This window comes from Festucalex cinctus, chromosome 1 (genome assembly GCF_051991245.1).
Source record: "Festucalex cinctus isolate MCC-2025b chromosome 1, RoL_Fcin_1.0, whole genome shotgun sequence".
NCBI classification, from domain to species: Eukaryota; Metazoa; Chordata; class Actinopteri; order Syngnathiformes; family Syngnathidae; genus Festucalex; species Festucalex cinctus.
Genome location: NC_135411.1, coordinates 59,357,989 through 59,377,020, shown reverse-complemented (window position 1 = coordinate 59,377,020; position 19,032 = coordinate 59,357,989). Strand labels below are relative to the sequence as shown.

The window sequence follows — 19,032 nt, the reverse complement described above, 5'->3', positions numbered from 1 at the left end:
TCAGTGTGAGAGGAGACAGCTGCTGACCGGCAATAAATCTGTTGCCTTTGTGGCCTACCTTTATCCTGCGTCTGAGTCCTACCTCTCCTCGTCGTGTCATAGGTTCATAGTTTGGTCCCACATTTAGAGAAATGTCTTTTAACTCATTCAAATCCCAAAACGTGTAAACACGTTTTTTAATACTTTTTCCTTCAGACCCAAAAACATATGTACATTTTTTCTTTTTTTTTCTTTCTTTTTTTTATGCAAGAGCATATAGATGTCTTTGATGCAGCCTCTGACATGAAGAGGTGGCTTAGAGGAATGGGAGTTATTACAAAAAACGGCCAGGAGGTGGCAGCAGAGTATCTTTTTGTCAGTGTTTTCACCAGGAATGTGAATAATGATGAAACTTAGCTACAGTATATTCTAGTGCTAATTGCTACAAAACTGGAACAGATAGAAATATACTTTTTATTTTAATATTTCGATTGGTAGGTTCCATGTTTTTATAGCAAAAGAATACAAAATTCTGTGGGCCTAGCAAAATCAGTCAAAATCCAGAAAAACAGCCGGGAGCGAAGGAGGTTGCTTTAGTGAAAATGGCTGCTGGGATTGAATGAGTTAAAATGAAACTATGAAACTTCAGTGAGTGAGTTTATGAAGCTCAGATTTTTTTCCCATTTAGGCACCAGTGTTCTGTGAAATTTCATTTTGTATAACAAAACAATATACTCTGCGATTGGCTGGCAACCAGTTCAGGGTGTACCCTGCCTACTGCCCTAAGCCAGCTGGGACAGGCTCCAGCACTCCGTGAAACTTGTGAGGAGCAAGCAGTTAATAAAATGGATGGATGGAAAAAATGTACTTTTGTATTAAAAAAAAATAATAATAATAATAATAATAATAAATAAATAAATAAAAAACATTGTCATTGCTTCGTACAGGAGCACCTTGGCCCAACCATCATGCCTGCCATTGTCAACCTCCTTTTCAACGTTGTCTCAACCAACACCACCATCTCCTTCAACGTGGTGCTGCCCTTGGTCAGCCTGGTCTCCCTCCTTGGTGGGTTGGGGGGTCACCTCCTCATGTGGTTGGTGCTGGTTAGGAATCGTCGGAGACGCTCCAAGCCGGGCTCCATCCTGCTGTTGAACCTCAGCCTGGCAGACATGGGTGCTCTGCTGACATTGCCCTGTGTGCTTCTAAGTGCTACTTTCTTGGACTGGCAACTTGGGGATGCCACCTGCATCCTGCTGGGATTCATGACATCCGTAACAGTGGGAGTGGAAATTTTCAGCCTGGCTACTTTGTCTGTGCTTCGGTATCATATTGTTGCACCGGGGACAAGACGACCTGTGACCTTGACTTATGTGTGAGTATCTTTGAGTGGAAAGTGGTGAATATCTTTTGAATCAAGCTAAGAGTGCTTTCACTCTAGAGTCCTGTATTTTGAGCCGGATGAATTCAACTTCATTGATCTGGTCTCAAGCCAATTACAAATGAATGTGCCATTTGTGTTGAGAAAGTAATCCAACTTGAACACACTATCAACACATCAGGGTTGACCAATTCATTGCTGTTGATGACATTACTATATTTGCAGTTGTCAAGATATCCTGTCAGAGTGCACTCAGGTTTTAAAGCAAACATGGTGAAGCAGCATTTATCTGTTATGCTGCACAAAAAAAATGGAATAAGTTGCCAACAGAATTCAACCTACTATAAACACATTTAAATCCAGGTGGAAAACTGTTTTCTTTTTCCTCTCCTCCATATTTCTTTGATTAAAATCTTTTACAATCAGTTTCACTATGTGATCTATAGTTATTGCAGAAATCTACTCTTTATTTAATTCCTTTGGTTTTAAACGTCTTTAAATCTTTTATTTGTAAATTAGTTTATGATGCTACCATTACGCTTTCAGAAATTTTAAAGAGTTACTTTCCTAATTTTGCAATTTTCAGCTATTATTATTATTATTCAGTTATTTTTTCATGTACACCTTTAAGAAGGCATTTTGCCACTTACTGTCGACTGAAAATGACATCATATGTGTTGAGGACTCAGGAAACAACCAATCACGGATTACCTAATGTTTATAATTTGAAAGTTTACACAACCTGAGAGAAAATTCTGATTATTTGCAAGTAAGAATACTTATTGGTCCTTGTAAACAAACAAAAACTTTTTTTTTGAAAATCAACTTCCATATATGACTTTTGATTTGTGTCCTATTTGATACATCCCGTCACAATGCTTTAAATGTGTACATTTAGAACTGTAAAAAAAAAAATCTAATAATAAACATGCATATCAAATATATTAGTATTTCCAAAAATCAGAAAGAACATTTACCACTATTAATAAGTATAGGTGTCCTTTCACAATTGGGGCGATATTTCAAAGTCGCTGGAAAAGCCATCAGCTGGGTGATAGTGCCCTCTAATGGATTATCCTTGCAATGCATGTGTCAGATCATATACGTCAGGGTTTTAATGGGGGGAAAAATATTATACTCATGAAATAGAGGTCAAAAAATGTCTTGTATTTAATATCATACGTTGGGCTTTATTAATGTCGTCCCATTCTCTTCCGCAGGTTATCAGTTGTAGCGGCTATTTGGCTTGTCTCAGTCACCATGGCGATACCCAAGGTCACCTACATCAACATTAATGGTGGTTGCACGTGGTCAGTGGGCCGAGATGAGTGGCTGTTCTTTCTGATCCCGGCCTTCCTTGTCTATTACATTGGCCCTCTACTTTGTATTGCCGTCAACTGTGGCCTCATCATCTCGCACCTCCATGGCTACAGGGAGTCTTTAACTGTACACAGGCGGAACAAAAAGGCTGCTGCTCTCCTAATTGCTTCAACTCTAATTTTCGCTGTAAGCTGGTTGCCATACTATGTACTTGAGTTTATTAACGTTATGTCTCCTTATATTAGTTCTGTAGCTTCTCCCCACAGCAGATTCACTCAGTACTCTCCGTCATATTTGTTTGTCACAACACCTGGGCCCGGTGTTGAAATGACAAATGTGTCCCTGCTATGGGAAGTGTCATCTTTGACTGCCATATTGTTGGTGTGTCTTGCCCCATGCTGGAACCCGCCACTTTATTTGCTGTTATCTCGGCCTGCAGTGCGTCAGCTTCGTGCTCTGCTGCCTTCCTTTTTCCACCAGCGTCTGACGAAGAAAAGAATCACCCCTGTTCCCTGCACTCACTCAAAACACCAGCATCCTCCTGTACTTACTCCCAAAATGGTTACGGAATCATTCAAAGTTATGTGACAAACTATTCACAACAAGAAAAGAAATACTATCCTTACAAATGCATTAAATATAAGACAGTTATAAACATCGTCCTCATTCATTGCTATATGCCTTGCTGTAGTAAATGTGTCAAAATGTTCAAGTTGACAGTTGTTTGATAGATAACAGTGCCATTAACAGAATGCATTGCATGCCATAAAAACAAATACCAGGCTCACTAAGCAACACACTTCAGAAGCTCTTTGAAGTTGAGAGCAAACCTGAAATGACGTAGCACCTCAGAGATCAATGTAAACAAACTTGTACATTGTACAGTGATATAAAAATCTGTACCAACCATGGAAAAACTCAGTAAAATATACAGTATTAGGGCTGCACAATATATTGAAAAAATATCAATGGCGTGATATTGGCCTGTCGCAAATGCATATCACAAAGACATGCGATAAGTTTGATATGGAATTTTATGCTTTTATCTGAATTTGACCAGTTAGACTGTCAGGTTTACCTGTTTGATATTTACTAAACATGACTAAAAAAGAAGAGAAGACACTCAGTTCAAAGCTCGCGAGGAGAGGAACTGACTGATACAATTCACTTTCTGAAAAAAAAAAAAAAGTGCCCTTCTCACCCTCTCTTTTTATTTGCTTTCCATGTCCCTAGTTACATGGGGGGGTTCCGGCCCTAATAATGCAAATGCAAAACATAGTTGGAACACAGTGTACTTAAAGAAAATGTGCACTACCATCCAATAGTTGAACAATATTGAGACGTAATTACAATTAATTAAGAATACATTGAGTTTGATTATGTTGCTGCATTAAAAAAAAATACATAATTCTTTCATTAGATAATAAAAATGTAATTTCTTTAGGTACATTAAATATCACAATATTTATTCAGCAACTGTATCGCATATCGCATGTTTTTCCAATATCGTGCAGCCATATACAGTATATTGTTTAAATACATTGTTCCACCAAATATATTCATACTTTCTATCAGGGGGGTCAAACTCATGTTACCTCAGGGACCACATGGAGGAAAATATATTACTAAGTGGGCTGAACCGGTAAAATCGTGGTCTAGAACTAAAAAAAACAATTGGCGTCAGTACTGTCTACAGTTAGGTATGTATGATAGATACAGTATTTATCTTATTGGATAGAAGGCTTCAGTTATATTTATACTCGAGTAATGACTGTGAAATTTGTTTAATACTAGTATTGACACATCTGTCAATATAGAGTAACTCAAAGAGTCAAAAGTTTGTTGTTTTACACCGCACTGGTCCGTGTACAGGCATATGGAGTGGTACTGTAGCTTGTCAAGCTGTGTGCTTAGCTGTATGCTGTTTACTGTATATTTGAGGGCACAGCAATGTTTGAAAATGTGATGCATACCATCAATGCATTCAATCACACTTCATTGTGTGAACATGCATAATAGCTAGGAGCTGGATTAGCATTAGCAGTAATTCTTTGCATAGAACAAACACATTTACAAAAAATCAAGGTCACTGATCTCCAAACAGACAGCTTTACATCCCGTGTAAACCCACCACCCCAGAGAAGTCCTAGAGCAAACAATTCTCCACAGAATGTTTAAACAACCTTCCCAGAGCTATGGTAAAAATGTGTCGGATAAATATGGAAAACACACAGAAATTGGACGCAGCATGAATACATTACGCACGTTTCATGAGGTCTGACATTGCATTGTCTAACATCTAAGCTGCAGCTATGTTGCAGCTTAAATGCTGAGCCATAAAAGTCACATGCAGAAACAAAGCGTATGAACAGTGCTGCCCCAATCCGTCTCTGTAAAGAAATTGACGATCCTAGGATGTAAAGTCAATGCCATCTGAATAACCTTGTGAACAGACGAGCTTACGAGTGATTATAACTCTTGAAAGAAGAGTGAGTATTAAAGAACAATTGCACACTAAGAATCAAATCAGAAAAAGGCTATGGAAAATGACTTTGTAACAAGTGGAGCCCATCTACTGTCAGGTGATGGTTCAGATATCATATAATGCAGGCAGGTCATGCAAATGTCTTTGGCATTCTGAGCTCATCTGAATGTGAAATAGCCGTAATTTGATTTTATTTCATCTTTTGACTTCGCTCATTTTTGACTGCTCTCAATCCTGCGTGCTTGTTGTTGTTAGGATGGGGGGGATGCAGAGAGGACCCAAATGCAGGTACGATTAGACAAAGAGAGCTGGTGCGAGTAGCTTTAATGAGCAGAGGTGAGTGGATCAGGCAAGCGGGCCAACTTGACCAGGAGAGTGCCCGCAGGGTGGAGGACGACCAGGAGCAGAGAGACAGGTGGTGAGTGGGTGAACAGGGCGGTAGGCAAGCAGGCAGGATGACAGGTGAGCAGGCAAGGCGGGAGCCGGTGAGGATGACCTGGACAGGTGGGACACAAGTGGTTAGGGAGCAAGCCAAGCAAGTGAGTACGTAAACTGGACACTGACTGGTGTACTACTCAAAACGTTCTGGCGCTGAGATGTGGTCTGGGGCTGGCTTAAGTAGGCTGGCACTGTAATTATCCACACCTGGCTGCTGCTCCAGCTGCTTCTCATCTGCCTGATTAGCTGCCTTGTCTCACACACGCACACACACACGGGGGAAGGAGGGGAACAGGGCTCATGGAACCCTGACAGTACCCCCCCCCTTACGGGCGCCACCCGGCGCACGCCGATGGTCAAAGTCCGTGATGAGGGACTTGTCCAGGATCCAACTACCTGGGACCCAGCTCCGTTCCTCCGGGCCGTATCCAGCCCAATCCTCCAGGTACTGGTATCCACGCCCCCGGCGACGGACGTCCAGCAGGCGGCGGACCTTGTAGGTAGGACCGCCCTCCACAACCTGTGGGGGCGGGACACTGCTGATGGGGCTGATGGACTAGTAACAGACGGTTTAACTTGCGATACGTGGAATGTCGGATGGATACGGAGAGAGGTAGGCAACTTGAGCCGCACTGCACAAGGGTTGATTATTTTCTCGATTTCATACGGACCTATGAATCGAGGCGCCAATTTGCGGGAGCTAACCTTCAAGGGGAGGTCCTTAGCATTCAGCCAAACCTTCTGGCCCACGGTGTAGGAGGGCGCCGGCAAGCGACGACGGTTAGCTTGTTCCTCTGATCGAGCTGTGGATTGGAGGAGAGAGGCACGGGCCCGTCTCCAGACCCTGGCACAGCGACTCAAGTGGGCTTGAATGGAAGGAACTGCCAGGTCCTTTTCTTGGGCAGGAAACAGGGGAGGTTGATAACCTAAGGAGCAGCGGAAAGGCGACATGCCCAAGGAGGCGTTAGGTAGAGCATTGTGTGCGTATTCGACCCAGGGGAGAAAGGTGCTCCAGGCGGACGGGTTGTGGTGAGACATGCATCTGAGGGAGGTCTCCAGTTGCTGGTTTGCCCGTTCAGACTGGCCGTTGGTTTGGGGCTGATACCCAGATGAGAGACTAACTGAAATGCCCAGGGCCGAACAGAAGGACTTCCAGACGAGGGATGTAAACTGGGGACCTCTTTCTGAGACTGTTTTGTGGTATGCCGTGGAGACGAAAAACATGCTGCAGGTCTGCAGTCTCAGTGGCTGAGGGGAGCTTGACCAGAGGGACAAAGTGGGCGGCCTTGGAGAATCTGTCAATAATTGTAAGTATTACAGTGTACCCATGGGATGGGGGGAGACCGGAGACAAAATCAAGGGCAATATGGGACCAAGGACGACTGGGGACCGGCAATGGACGGAGGTACCCAGTACTGGGTCTGGTGGAATTCTTGTTACGAGCACATACCGGACAGGCTGCGACGTACTGCCGTGTATCTGCCCCCATGGTGCGGCACCAGAATCGCTGATGCAGTACTGACAGGGTTCTCCTCACTCCCGGGTGGCACGTGAGACGAGAAGCATGAGCCCATTTGAGTACCTGTGGGCGGACATGGTCAGGGACAAACAGGGTTCTAGGGGACCCACCTCGAGGATCTGGCTGCTCGTTCTGTGCGTTCTTGACAAGGCTCTCTATAGCAAGTTCAACTGATCCCACAAAACAGGTGGGCGGGAGGACGGATTCTTGATCCTCCTTGGTCTCTGTGGTAGTGAACTGGCGTGACAGGGCATCTGGTTTAGTCTTCTTGGAACCTGGAACATAGGACAAGGTAAAATTGAATCTGCTAAAGAAAAGGGACCATCTGGCTTGTCTGGGGTTCAGTCGTTTGGCAGCCTTAAGGTACTCGAGGTTCTTGTGGTCCGTCCATACCACAAAAGGTAGTTCTGCTCCCTCCAGTAAATGCCGCCACTCTTCCAAGGCCAGTTTAACGGCCAGGAGCTCTCGGTCTCCAATACTGTAATTACGTTCCGTTGGGGATAACTTGCGGGAGAAGAAGGCACACGGATGTATCTTACCATCTTCAGCATGACGCTGGGACAGTACGGCTCCAACACCTGTCTCGGATGCGTCGACCTCCACGATGAACTGGTGTGAGGGATCGGGATGGATGAGGACAGGAGCCGCTGTAAATCGATGTTTGAGGTTGGCAAAGGCGGAATCTGCTTCTTGAGACCAGTGGAAAGGAATCGAAGTGGAGGTAAGAGCAGTGAAGGGGGCAGCAACATGACTGTAGTTCCTAATGAATCGTCTGTAGAAATTGGCAAAGCCTAGGAACCGTTGAAGCTGCTTACGACTAGTAGGTCGTGGCCATTCTGAGACTGCCGTTAACTTGGCTGGGTCCATACACAGTTCTCCTTTGGAGATTACGTACCCCAGAAAGGTGGTCTTGGAGACATGGAACTCACACTTTTCTGCTTTGACGTAGAGTCTGTTCACTTGGAGCCTCTGGAGAACTCGCCGGACGTGCTCCTCATGCTCTGACTGGGATCCTGAGAAGATTAAGATGTCATCCAAGTAGACAAACACAAATTTATTGATCATGTCTCTGAGGACATCGTTCAGCAGAGCTTGGAATACTGCAGGGGCGTTTGTTAGTCCAAAGGGCATGACCAGGTATTCAAAGTGACCGAGGGGGGTGTTGAAGGCAGTCTTCCATTCATCCCCCTCTCTTATCCGGACTAAGTGGTAGGCGTTGCGCAGATCGAGCTTGGTGAAAACACACGCACCGTGGAGGGGAGTGAATGCAGATTCGATGAGTGGAATAGGGTATTTGTTCCTGACCGTGATCTCGTTAAGTCCCCGGTAATCTATGCAGGGTCGTAGAGTCTTATCTTTTTTTCCGACGAAGAAAAACCCTGCACCAACAGGAGAGGAGGAGGGGGGTATGATGCCTGCAGCCAGAGACTCTGTGATGTACTTCTCCATCGCCTCCCTCTCTGGTCGTGAGATGTTGTAGAGGCGGCTGCTGGGGAGGGTGGCACCTGGCAGCAGATCAATGGCACAATCGTAAGGCCTGTGAGGTGGCAGGGTTGCAGCTCGGTCCTTGGAAAAAACCCGACTGAGGTCGTGATAGCAGCGAGGGACTGTACTGAGATCGGGGGTTTCAGGTGCCTTAGTGCTCTGGATGGAAATTTGAGCTGAGCGTAAACAGCCCTCATGGCAGGTCTCACTCCATGCAGTCAGCTTTGGGATGGCCCAATCAATCTCGGGATTATGTTTCTTTAGCCACGGTAACCCCAATACCAAGGGATATCGGGGGCAATCAAAAACAAAGAGGCTGATCTCCTCAAAATGGTTACCAGAGAGACAGAGGGAAATATGCGTAGTTTGTTGCGTGACATGGCACAATAACTGTCCGTTAAGCGCAGTGGTTCTAAACGGGGTTGACAAGGGGTGTGTCTCTAACCCAAGTTCTTTCACCAAACTGTAGTCTATGAGGTTCTCGTCTGCTCCGCAATCGACTAACGCAGAAACTGTCCTGGACCGGTGTTGGCGTGACAAGGTAGCTGAGAGCACTAAGCGATGTGATGAGGAGCTGTCTGTCTGGCTCACCAGTCTCTCCCCAGTTACTGGTGAGCCCCCCCCCCCCCCCCCTTTTGCTGGTCTTATATGGCAAGACTGAATGAAATGACCTCCTTAACGCAATACAAGCACAAATGGTTACTCAGTCTCCGTGCCCTCTCCTCCTGACTCAATCTGGCGCCCCCTAGCTGTATTGGCTCTGAAGTGTCGGCGGGAAGCGAGGCTAGTGTTGGGGCTATGTTAGGCTGTATAGATTGTACTGGTGGCGGTGAGATGGGGCGAGGGGGTGGTGACGAACGGCGCTCTCTCTGACGTTCTCTGAGCCGACAGTCAATCCGTATGGCTAACGCAATGAGTCGGTCTAGGTCTGCGGGTTCGTCACGGGAGGCTAACTCGTCCTTAAGGGAGTCGTTAAGGGCCCGAATGAATACCTCCTGGAGTACTTCATTATTAAAAATTGCTCTCGGCTGCAAGCGTACGGAACTCTACTGAAAATTCAGCTACACTACGGGAGCCCTGGCGGAGAGACATTAAACGTTTAGCTGCCTCCTTACCGCGTACCGGGTGGTCAAAGATCTTTCTCATCTCCCCCGTGAATGCAGGATAGGACGCGCACACAGATGATTGACCCTCCCATTCGGCGGAAGCCCAGGCGAGTGCAGCCGCTCGAAGGCAACATATCAGGTAGGCGATCTTTGCGCAATCAGAGGCATAAGAGTGGGGCTGCTGCTCGAAAACTATAGCGCATTGAACTAAAAAGGCTCGACATGAACCCAGGTCGCCGCAATAAGGAGCCGGGGCGGGGACAAAGGGTTCCCGAGCTACCTGTGCCTGTACGGGTGGAGCGTGAGCGGGCGGCTGTGGGGGCGGTGAGGAGAATTGTCCGTGGGTTTGCAACACTGCCAACTGGTCTTGGACGGAAGGTAATGCTTGGGATAATTCCCTTACCCTTGCGAGGAGAACATGAAGGGCTTGGTCGTGTTGTTCGAGGAGTAGTCCTTGAGCGGCTTGGTTGCGATGGCCGGGGTCAGTACCTGCGGGGTCCATGTTTTGGCCAGAACGTAATGTTAGGATGGGGGGATGCAGAGAGGACCCAAATGCAGGTACGATTAGACAAAGAGAGCTGGTGCGAGTAGCTTTAATGAGCAGAGGTGAGTGGATCAGGCAAGCGGGCCAACTTGACCAGGAGAGTGCCCGCAGGGTGGAGGACGACCAGGAGCAGAGAGACAGGTGGTGAGCGGGTGAACAGGGCGGTAGGCAAGCAGGCAGGATGGCAGGCAGGATGGCAGACGAGATGGCAGGTGAGCAGGCAAGGCGGGAGCCGGTGAGGATGACCTGGACAGGTGGGACACAAGTGGTTAGGGAGCAAGCCAAGCAAGTGGGTACGTAAACTGGACACTACTGACTGGTGTACTACTCAAAACGTTCTGGCGCTGAGATGTGGTCCGGGGCTGGCTTAAGTAGGCTGGCACTGTAATTATCCACACCTGGCTGCTGCTCCAGCTGCTTCTCATCTGCCTGATTAGCTGCCTTGTCTCACACACGCACGCACACACACACACACGGGGGAAGGAGGGGAACAGGGCTCATGGAGCCAGAACCCTGACAGTTGTATTCAGAGGAGCTAACCCACATCAGCATTCATCCAAACAGCACACACGCCACATCAAAATTTAGCAGTAATACATTTAATAATAATGCATATATTTGTGAGGACTGGGGTCAAGTTGTATTTTACTATTTTAAAAATGTGCAGAATTTCACAAGTTACTTCATGTTGACGATACCTCTTAATATAAAAAGACAAATGTACTGAGCTGTCACCAGTGTCTTACAAATGCAATTATGCTATCTAGTGGCAGAAAAATGACCTCAACACAAATCAATTTGTTTTTTTTAAGTACATTACATCGTTTTAATTTTCTCAATTTTATGATTTATTATGAATTTACTGTATCAACACCTAAAAAGATGCAGCTATATTTCTATTAGGTTAACACTTTTCCCCACTTTTATGTTAACAAGAGTATGAAAACTTATTGTACATTTTATTATACATTTAGAACAGATATAAAATTTTTGATTAATCGTGAGTTAACTAGTATTTAGAAAGGGACAATTAAGCAATACATAACACATCACTTTCTCATTATTGTTAAAGTTCCCTTAGTTAAAGTCATTTGTACTGGAGGACCGGCGCCCCCTCATTGTAGGGCACATGCACAGTGTGTGATCTGCGTGTAGGGAGAGGCGGTTCTGTATTACTACAATGCACAATCATCCACACTCTGTTTGGGCATTTCATTATGTTGATATTAGCAATGTACCGAAAAACGATTTGACTCACCAATTATCTTTAATTTAACCAAACAAAATGGAATCATTCCGCTTTCAAATGTATCATCCCGGAATCGTAGCTGCTTAAAATAAAAGGGCGGCTTAACTTGTCCCTGCTCATATTGCTCGACCCCATGGCTACGATATTGAATTTATTATGCACCACAGCTAATATGGTGCACTTATATTCTAGTTTAGCACCCAATTTTGCAGCTTATAGATATCCTAAGTTCTGTATAAAATAATTGTAAAATATCTCCTTTGGTATTTGCACAAACATCATCAACATTATGAGTAAATTTACTTTCAAAGGTCTTCTTGGACATAAATGTCTAAAACTTCTCCCATGTGGTTCTTCACAGGTTTCACAAAATGGGGTCTATCACCTAAACATTTAGTCAAATGCTCATTAAAAAAAATAAAAAATAAATAAAAAAAGGTTTATTTGGAAAAAAGGACTCAACTTGCCCCTATACTCAAATTCCCCAGTCTTCCCTAATCACAATTTCAGTCTTTGTAATTACCTTGTTAAGATAAAGTATATAGAGTACTCTGCTGGGCCTGCAGGCATCTCGCCTTGGCCATATTTTCTGCCTTAATTGACCCCCTGATATGTCCCAGAATGCACCACAACACATTCCAATAACCAAAGCCTCATAACTCTTTCTGGTGGCTAATGAGGGCGCATATCTTTGTCATCTGTGTGATGATCATTAGGTGACGTGCGAAAGGGACTAGTGCATTCGCCTCACGTCTGGACAAAACTTAATCTTGCTCAAAGCTTCACTTTACAGTCCTTGCTGATGTGAGATATCAGATCTCTGTGCTTTCAATGAAAGCAGCAAGCCAGAACCTCAGTAAACAATTTCAATGGCAGCAGGGAATCTCCTCTAAATGGACCCCTGCTTAGTGTAACAGACTTTATCTTAAAATGAAAAATAAAAAATATATTTAATGCATTCAATGAACTGATTTCTACTATGATTCAGAGAGTTTGATGTAGACTGATATATTTAGGAATGAAATACGATGATATGCATGACGCAACAGCAGACTACAGAATCTGTCTGCTTAGGACTGGATCAATTCCACCAAAATTGCGTTATATACCACCTGCACCACAAATTAGACCTGGTTTCACCTGGTCTAAAGGATAGTCCACTTTCTGTGGCCAAATTGCATAATATAAAACACACTCTTGTTCGCCAGAATGTCTCGCGAAGCGCAATACGGTCTGCCAAATCCCCGGACATGATAAACTAGGCTTGCCCCTGCATGAAAATGAAGACGCGCCAGTTTTTTGGGTTTTTTTTTTTAATGCCAAGCACACACTTTTTGAAATCATCCGTCGGTTTAGCTATAACAAGGGACTCTTTTCTGTGTCCAGTGAAATTTACTTCAATCTCAAAAACTCACAGAAAGACATTCATCTCACAAAAGTGATGGTGGAAAAGAATTTAATGTTGATATGTAAAGATGGAGAGCAAAGGGAGATAGCGTGCAGGATGAAGGCAGTAGGAAGGTATCAAGTAATTAGTGTGAGCCAGGTGGAGATTGGGGGTAGGTGCAATAAAGAGGTGATCTGCCAGAGGGGGTTTCAGTGGAGGGGAAAAAAAAATCTAATTTGAGAGCAGGAGCACTGAGAGAGTCAAAGAGACTCCAAGTAATGAGAGATGGTGAGAAACTACAGTAAATAGGAGCATTCTATTGTTTTTGTTTTTTTTAATTTTTATTTATTTTATTTATTTTTATACAAGCTGGGTCACAAGAAGTAACATGCAAGGGAAACAATGTAATTGTGGAGTTACTCATACGTGGTGACGGCTTATGGGATAATATTGGGGGTGAGGTCATGAATTACGTGTGGTGACTGATGTGCAGAGTTGTTGTTTTTTTTCAGCAGCAGCCCAGAGAGCCAGTGGAGAGAAATGAAAAGAGCCTGACAAACAACTAAATCAAGCGAGGAAGGAAAAAGTGTGGATAGAAACAAAGAATGCTAAAAAAAATAACTTAAGTGGTGGATAGCAAAAGGTGCACCCAGCTATAGGCATTATATAACTCAGGGGTGTCCAAATCTGGTCTTTGAGGGACAATCCTGTACGTTTCCCTCCTCCAACTCCCCTGATTTGAATGAAGCCTGATAACGACCACGACCATTTGTGTCATCTAAAACATCCATTTAAACACCCCTGACTTAGCGAGCCAATTAATGGCAGCCAGTGTCTCCAACCCCCACCCCCTACCTCCCCTTTTGTCCTTTTATCAAGCTATAAACACAAGTGTTTCAAGAACCCAATAATCGCATCCACCTTCACTGCCTGGTGGAATGGACTGCAAAAACCACAGTAGACCAGAGTATGTTTTCATACACAGCTTCATAAAAATCAGGTGAGTTCCTCAATTTACATGTTGCCCATCAAACTGTGGGAATACATGTGCATACATTGTCATGGCCTGGGTCGCATGCGCCAGAGTCGCGCCAGAGTTCATGACCTGTTTAGGTACTGATGTAAAAAGTGTCTGTTTACAAAATGTGATGTTCGTGATGTCAACCTTTAATCCTTTAGGTGATGTCGGGACCTATGTGATGTCGTTCTTTAGTCCTTTACGATCCACTGTCTGTGGATGCAGTCTGAGCATTGTGTGTGGTCAGAATTAAAACCCATCCAAAAAGGTTCTGGCATAAAAAGTAATAGAGATCCTCCATCCTGTGTGACTAAGCAGACAAATAGGACGGAAAAAAAATGCAAGGCATCACAATTCGCCTGAGTTACTGACTTACATAAATGGCAGATAAAACAAACTAATACCAAAAACCTGTTAGACAATCATAAACTAGAAGGACAAAGGGATGAATAAACAACGTGCAATACTCCGGCATTGTTCTGCAACAACAACAGAATACCAGCTGATTAAGCTGATTAAAACCAACAGTAGGTACCTCACCGAAAATTCATACGTACCAGCAATCACCGTGGCAGCTGAGGAAACAGACAAGGCAGCAGAATGAGCAGGCAGACAAACAGGAACCTTGCTACATTTATATACATCACCAGTTTATTCTCACAGGATATTCATTAGCTTTGATGATTGATCTAATTAAGTAATCTAATATTTCACATAATCACCGCAAGATCTCCCCATTAACTAAGTCGTTAATGAAATAACCTTAGTAGGATGACAATTAGTAAAATTCACTCAGTAGAGGTAAATACATAACTGTTTATTTTCTGGCCTCTCTTGTGAAATCAGTCGGGTTAATGAAACAAGTTGTTGCATCAGATTTTTAAAATCAAATCACCATTAAATTAAATCTCCTGAGATGCAGCTTCCATTTATAGTCTATTAGCACCCTTTTGGCTTGCATCAGCGCTTTACTGCGTGTTTTCATTATTGTGCCAGAACTCAGCCTGTCAGGATCTGTCAATCACACTGATACTCATCGCTTGCTTCACCTCATTTATGGATTCGAAATCACTTTCTGCACCTATGAGTGGCTCATTTCCAAAACCTTGATGACCACAGGATATGAGTGGAAGTTGTGGGTGTTCAGGTAGCGATACTGTATTGCATTTCTTTGGCACTGCTATCAAGTATGTTTCTGACGCTTTAGTGGTTACAAGAGCTATAATTACAAGTATAGGCTTTTTTTTTTATTCATCCCTTGGCAATCAAGATATATATTATATGGAGACAAGTGTGGTACAGAAGTAGCCGTTTACTCCTTATACTGTTGATGGAACAGTAAAGCTCTATTTCGCACAGCTTGAATGATTGATTTAAGAGGTGTTCTCATCAAACACTATGATAAATCAGACACGAGTTTGAGTAATAGGCTTCCTATTTCTGCCAAGAAAAGGCATTTACAACTTCGCTGACAGAAAAGTCACTTCTCAAGCCGTTTGGGGGAAAGCAGGCCTTCTATTTTTATTGGGTCTTGACAAACTGCAACTAGCTGGCGAGGAAAGTCCAGATACTCACTTCACACCCAAAGCCTGCTGGGATAAGCTTGACTCACCAGAACCTAATGAGGACGAATGGTTCTGAAAAAGGGATGGCTTACGACAGACATGACAGACTCGGGTTCTAATGTTTTTGCAACCTACTGAAATAGGGTGAGAAGATGAACTTGGAGTTACCATCAGTGAGTCACAGAGCTGACACTCAAAGTCAGTATGGACACATTCACACAGGATTCAGGTCATTGTCCTTCACCCATCTGTCAATTTTCTATAACGCTTTTCCTGGTCAAGGCTGCATGAAGCTGAAGCTTATTGCATCATACTTCGGTATATACATATTGTACTCAGGACGGGTCACCGGGTCAGTTTAGAGACTGACAACCATTCACACTTACTGTAAGTACATTCACAGTATCACTGAGTGGGAACTAAACCCACGCTGCTTGCACGGTGAGGTAAGTGAAACACTATACGGTCACACAAGGAAATGACCGGCACAAAGTCATTTGACATTATGTGCAATTTCAGAATGTGTGTACAGGAATGACAGTAAAATAAATGTGAGGTACTGGCACAGTAACATCCTAGAATTGTGATCAAATCATGCCAGATGTCACTGATGTTTTTAGAGATTTTGTTGTTTAGTGCAGGGGTCACCGTGTTGCCCGCCGCATCAGGTAGGACCTCATGAGTCGCCTGCAAGTCTCTTGCAAAAATAGCTCACCAGTGATGGGGCATAGTGATTTTCTAGGAATGTTCTAAAGGGATCATTTGAAAATGTAAGCAATGGAAGAAATTCATAGATGTAACTTTGACTGACTTTGGGAGCCATACCCGGAATGAACAGGAAGTGAGGTATGAGTATTTGAATGTCCAATTTTGGCCAATTTTTGTACATTTACAGGACTGCCTCAGAAAATTTGAATATTGTGATAAAGTCCTTTATTTTCTGTTATGCAATTTAAAAAAACAAACAAAAATGTCATACATTCTGGATTCATTACAAATCAACTGAAATATTGCAAGCCGTTTATTATTTTAATATTGCAGATTATGACTTACAGCTTAAACAAAACTCAAATATATCATCTCAAAATATTAGAATATCGTGAAAAAGTATACTAGTAGGGTATTCAACTAATCACTTGAATCGTCTAATTAACTCGAAACACCTGCAAGTGTTCCAAGTGAATCCAGAATGTATGACATTTTTGTTTTTTAAATTACAGTGCAGAAAATAAAGGACTTTATCACAATATTCTAATTTTTTGAGACAGTCCTGTACAGGGATCATACTTTTGCCCCATTTAATTTTGGAGCTTTAATAGAGGTCGTATTTTAATGAACTCCTACAGAATTTATCCGATCGCCTTCAAATTTGCCGTGATCCATCTTAACTCATTTGCTCCCAAAAACTTATATGTAATATTTTAAATGTTTTAAGTGTCCCAAAGACGTATTTATGTGTTTTTATGCTCCACCTTACAGAAGGCTTTGATGCAGCCTCTCAACTGCAAAGAATGGGTGAAAGAAAATGGTAGTATTTACAAAAACGGCCAGCAGGTGGCAGCAGAGTGTAAGAGATCAACCAGGGCCATGATGAAAACAAGCTGATTTCCCCAAAATTCGAAGCAGATTTGTGAATAATGGTGAAACTTAGCTTTATTCTAATGCTTTTTTTTTCTTTAAAAAAAAAAAAAAAAAAAAAGTATATTTCTCTGTTTCCGTTTTGCAGCAATTAGCTTTATGCTAATTGCTGCAAAACGGAAACAGAGAAATATACTTTTTTTTTTTTCCTGATGAAAGAAGATACTCTAATTTTTCTTTTGGTTGGTTCCATGTGTGTATAGCAATAGAACACAATATTCTGTGGGCCTTGCAAAATCAGTCAAAATCCAGTGAAATAGCCGGGAATGAAGGGTTAAGATGTTTAAGATGAAAAGCTATTGAACACTTTTTATTTTGTGGTATGCTGTTGCCGTAGCAATACATTGTTTGCAATGAAAAATTATGCAGATTTTTTGAAGGTCTAAACATAGGTGAAAAGTCATGAATCTTTGCACACACATCAGACCTGGGTGAACATCGATATTTTAGAGATTTCTCACACACAATTTTCAATAAATGGCTCAATAGCGCCCTCCATTTTTTATTTTTTTTATTTTTTATTTTTAAACAAAATAATCACGTTGTGTGTTTCACCTAGATTTGGGGAAGGCATATCTATCAGCCTAAGAGCTACAAAAAGAAGTTTCATGTAGTCATATTACCTAACAGGAAGTGAATTTATTTTGGGAATTGTGTACCATTTTTGGCCTTTTCCAGCAGTAATATTTCAGTGAATATGTCAGGTCGGCGTGGTGGTGCAGGAAGGCCGCGAGAAGAAGTCCAAAAAAGGGGGTTTAATGAACAAAAACAAGGGGGCAAAAATAGGGTACAAGGCTCGGAATCCAAAACAACAAACCCTAAAACAAAAAAAAAAAAACAAAAAAAAAAAGGAAAGTGAGCTGAGACATGGATGAACAACAGCAGAATGATGTGGTGAAACAACAAGAACTGAACTGAAAACAGGCAAATACACAGCAACTAATTACACAACAAGGGACACCTGGACAAGGCACACATGGCTGGGGACAGATTGGCTGACAGAGGGAAAGTAGACAAGCACAGGTGGACACGATCACATTTAACAAGACAAAGTGATACAAGGAAATCACAACAAAGCAAACCACAATGGAACCAATAGCAAACAACAACAAAAAACCCCAAAAACAACCCTTAAACCCAAAACATGACAAAATACTCGTGAAGTCCTGGAAAAAAAAACATTTATATTTTAGAGCATTCTTGACCTATGTGACAGTTCCCCAATGTGCTCTTCCCCCAATGTGCAAGTACCCAGGGTTGCGAGGGCCCCTTATAGCTGCTCGCAGCTCGCAGTGGTATTTGTGTTTCCCAATATTTGTGAGAAATCATTAACATAATCAGTGGCTGAACTTAAATGAATATAGGGCTGTCACTTACAAATCTTAGAATTGATTAGAATTGATTATCCTATCAATTATAACATTAATTACTTTGGTAAGTACCCTTCGTAATTCGAGGCAAACATTTTTTGTGTCAGCCTATTTTTGTGGTTAATTTAGCTGACCCCAACACACTAAATAATATCTAATAACACCGTTAAACTTCATTTTAAGCAAATTTGACATTTCAAAAGTGTACTGCATATCAAAACCTTTCGGACTAATAGTAGCCACTCTGCTTCCGAAAGGTTGGTGACTCCTTGGTGTGACGAGACGAGGGACACGAAGACAAGAAATAGACAGAGAGCAAATTGATTGATACACAAGAAGCAGGGCTGGTGAGGTGAGAGCAGTTGGAGACAAAGACATAATGAGCAGACTTGGAAGACAGGACACGGGAAAACATCAAACCAACACGTCACGCCATGACGATGACATCATTTATTAGGTCACGTGGTAGGGTCCAGGGACATGATGCATTCTACCGTGTTATCTACAAACATGGAAAAGTCTATAGTTCCCCTTATTTTGAGGTAGAG

General features: G+C 42.9%; 2 protein-coding genes across 3 annotated transcripts; one reads left to right on the top strand and one right to left on the bottom strand.

Annotated features, from left to right (window-relative positions):
• Positions 1-947: 947 nt before the first annotated feature.
• On the top strand, positions 948-3,268 carry LOC144010034 (somatostatin receptor type 5). Its single transcript, XM_077510498.1, has 2 exons — positions 948-1,354; positions 2,581-3,268. The coding sequence occupies exons 1-2, from the start codon at positions 948-950 to the stop codon at positions 3,266-3,268; spliced, it is 1,095 nt and encodes a 364-aa protein (XP_077366624.1).
• A 6,012-nt stretch (positions 3,269-9,280) lies between these two features.
• Positions 9,281-18,872, bottom strand: LOC144003826 (uncharacterized). 2 transcript variants are annotated; one of them, XM_077500473.1, is made up of 3 exons: positions 18,706-18,872; positions 10,575-10,792; positions 9,281-10,503 (listed from the first exon to the last, which is right to left on the bottom strand). In XM_077500473.1, the coding sequence occupies exons 2-3, from the start codon at positions 10,680-10,682 to the stop codon at positions 9,619-9,621; spliced, it is 993 nt and encodes a 330-aa protein (XP_077356599.1). In that variant the 5' UTR covers positions 10,683-10,792; positions 18,706-18,872; the 3' UTR covers positions 9,281-9,618. The 2 variants fall into 2 exon arrangements, with proteins under 2 accessions (XP_077356599.1, XP_077356675.1); XM_077500549.1 differs by lacking the exon at positions 18,706-18,872 and adding an exon at positions 14,059-14,903.
• Positions 18,873-19,032: the final 160 nt, after the last annotated feature.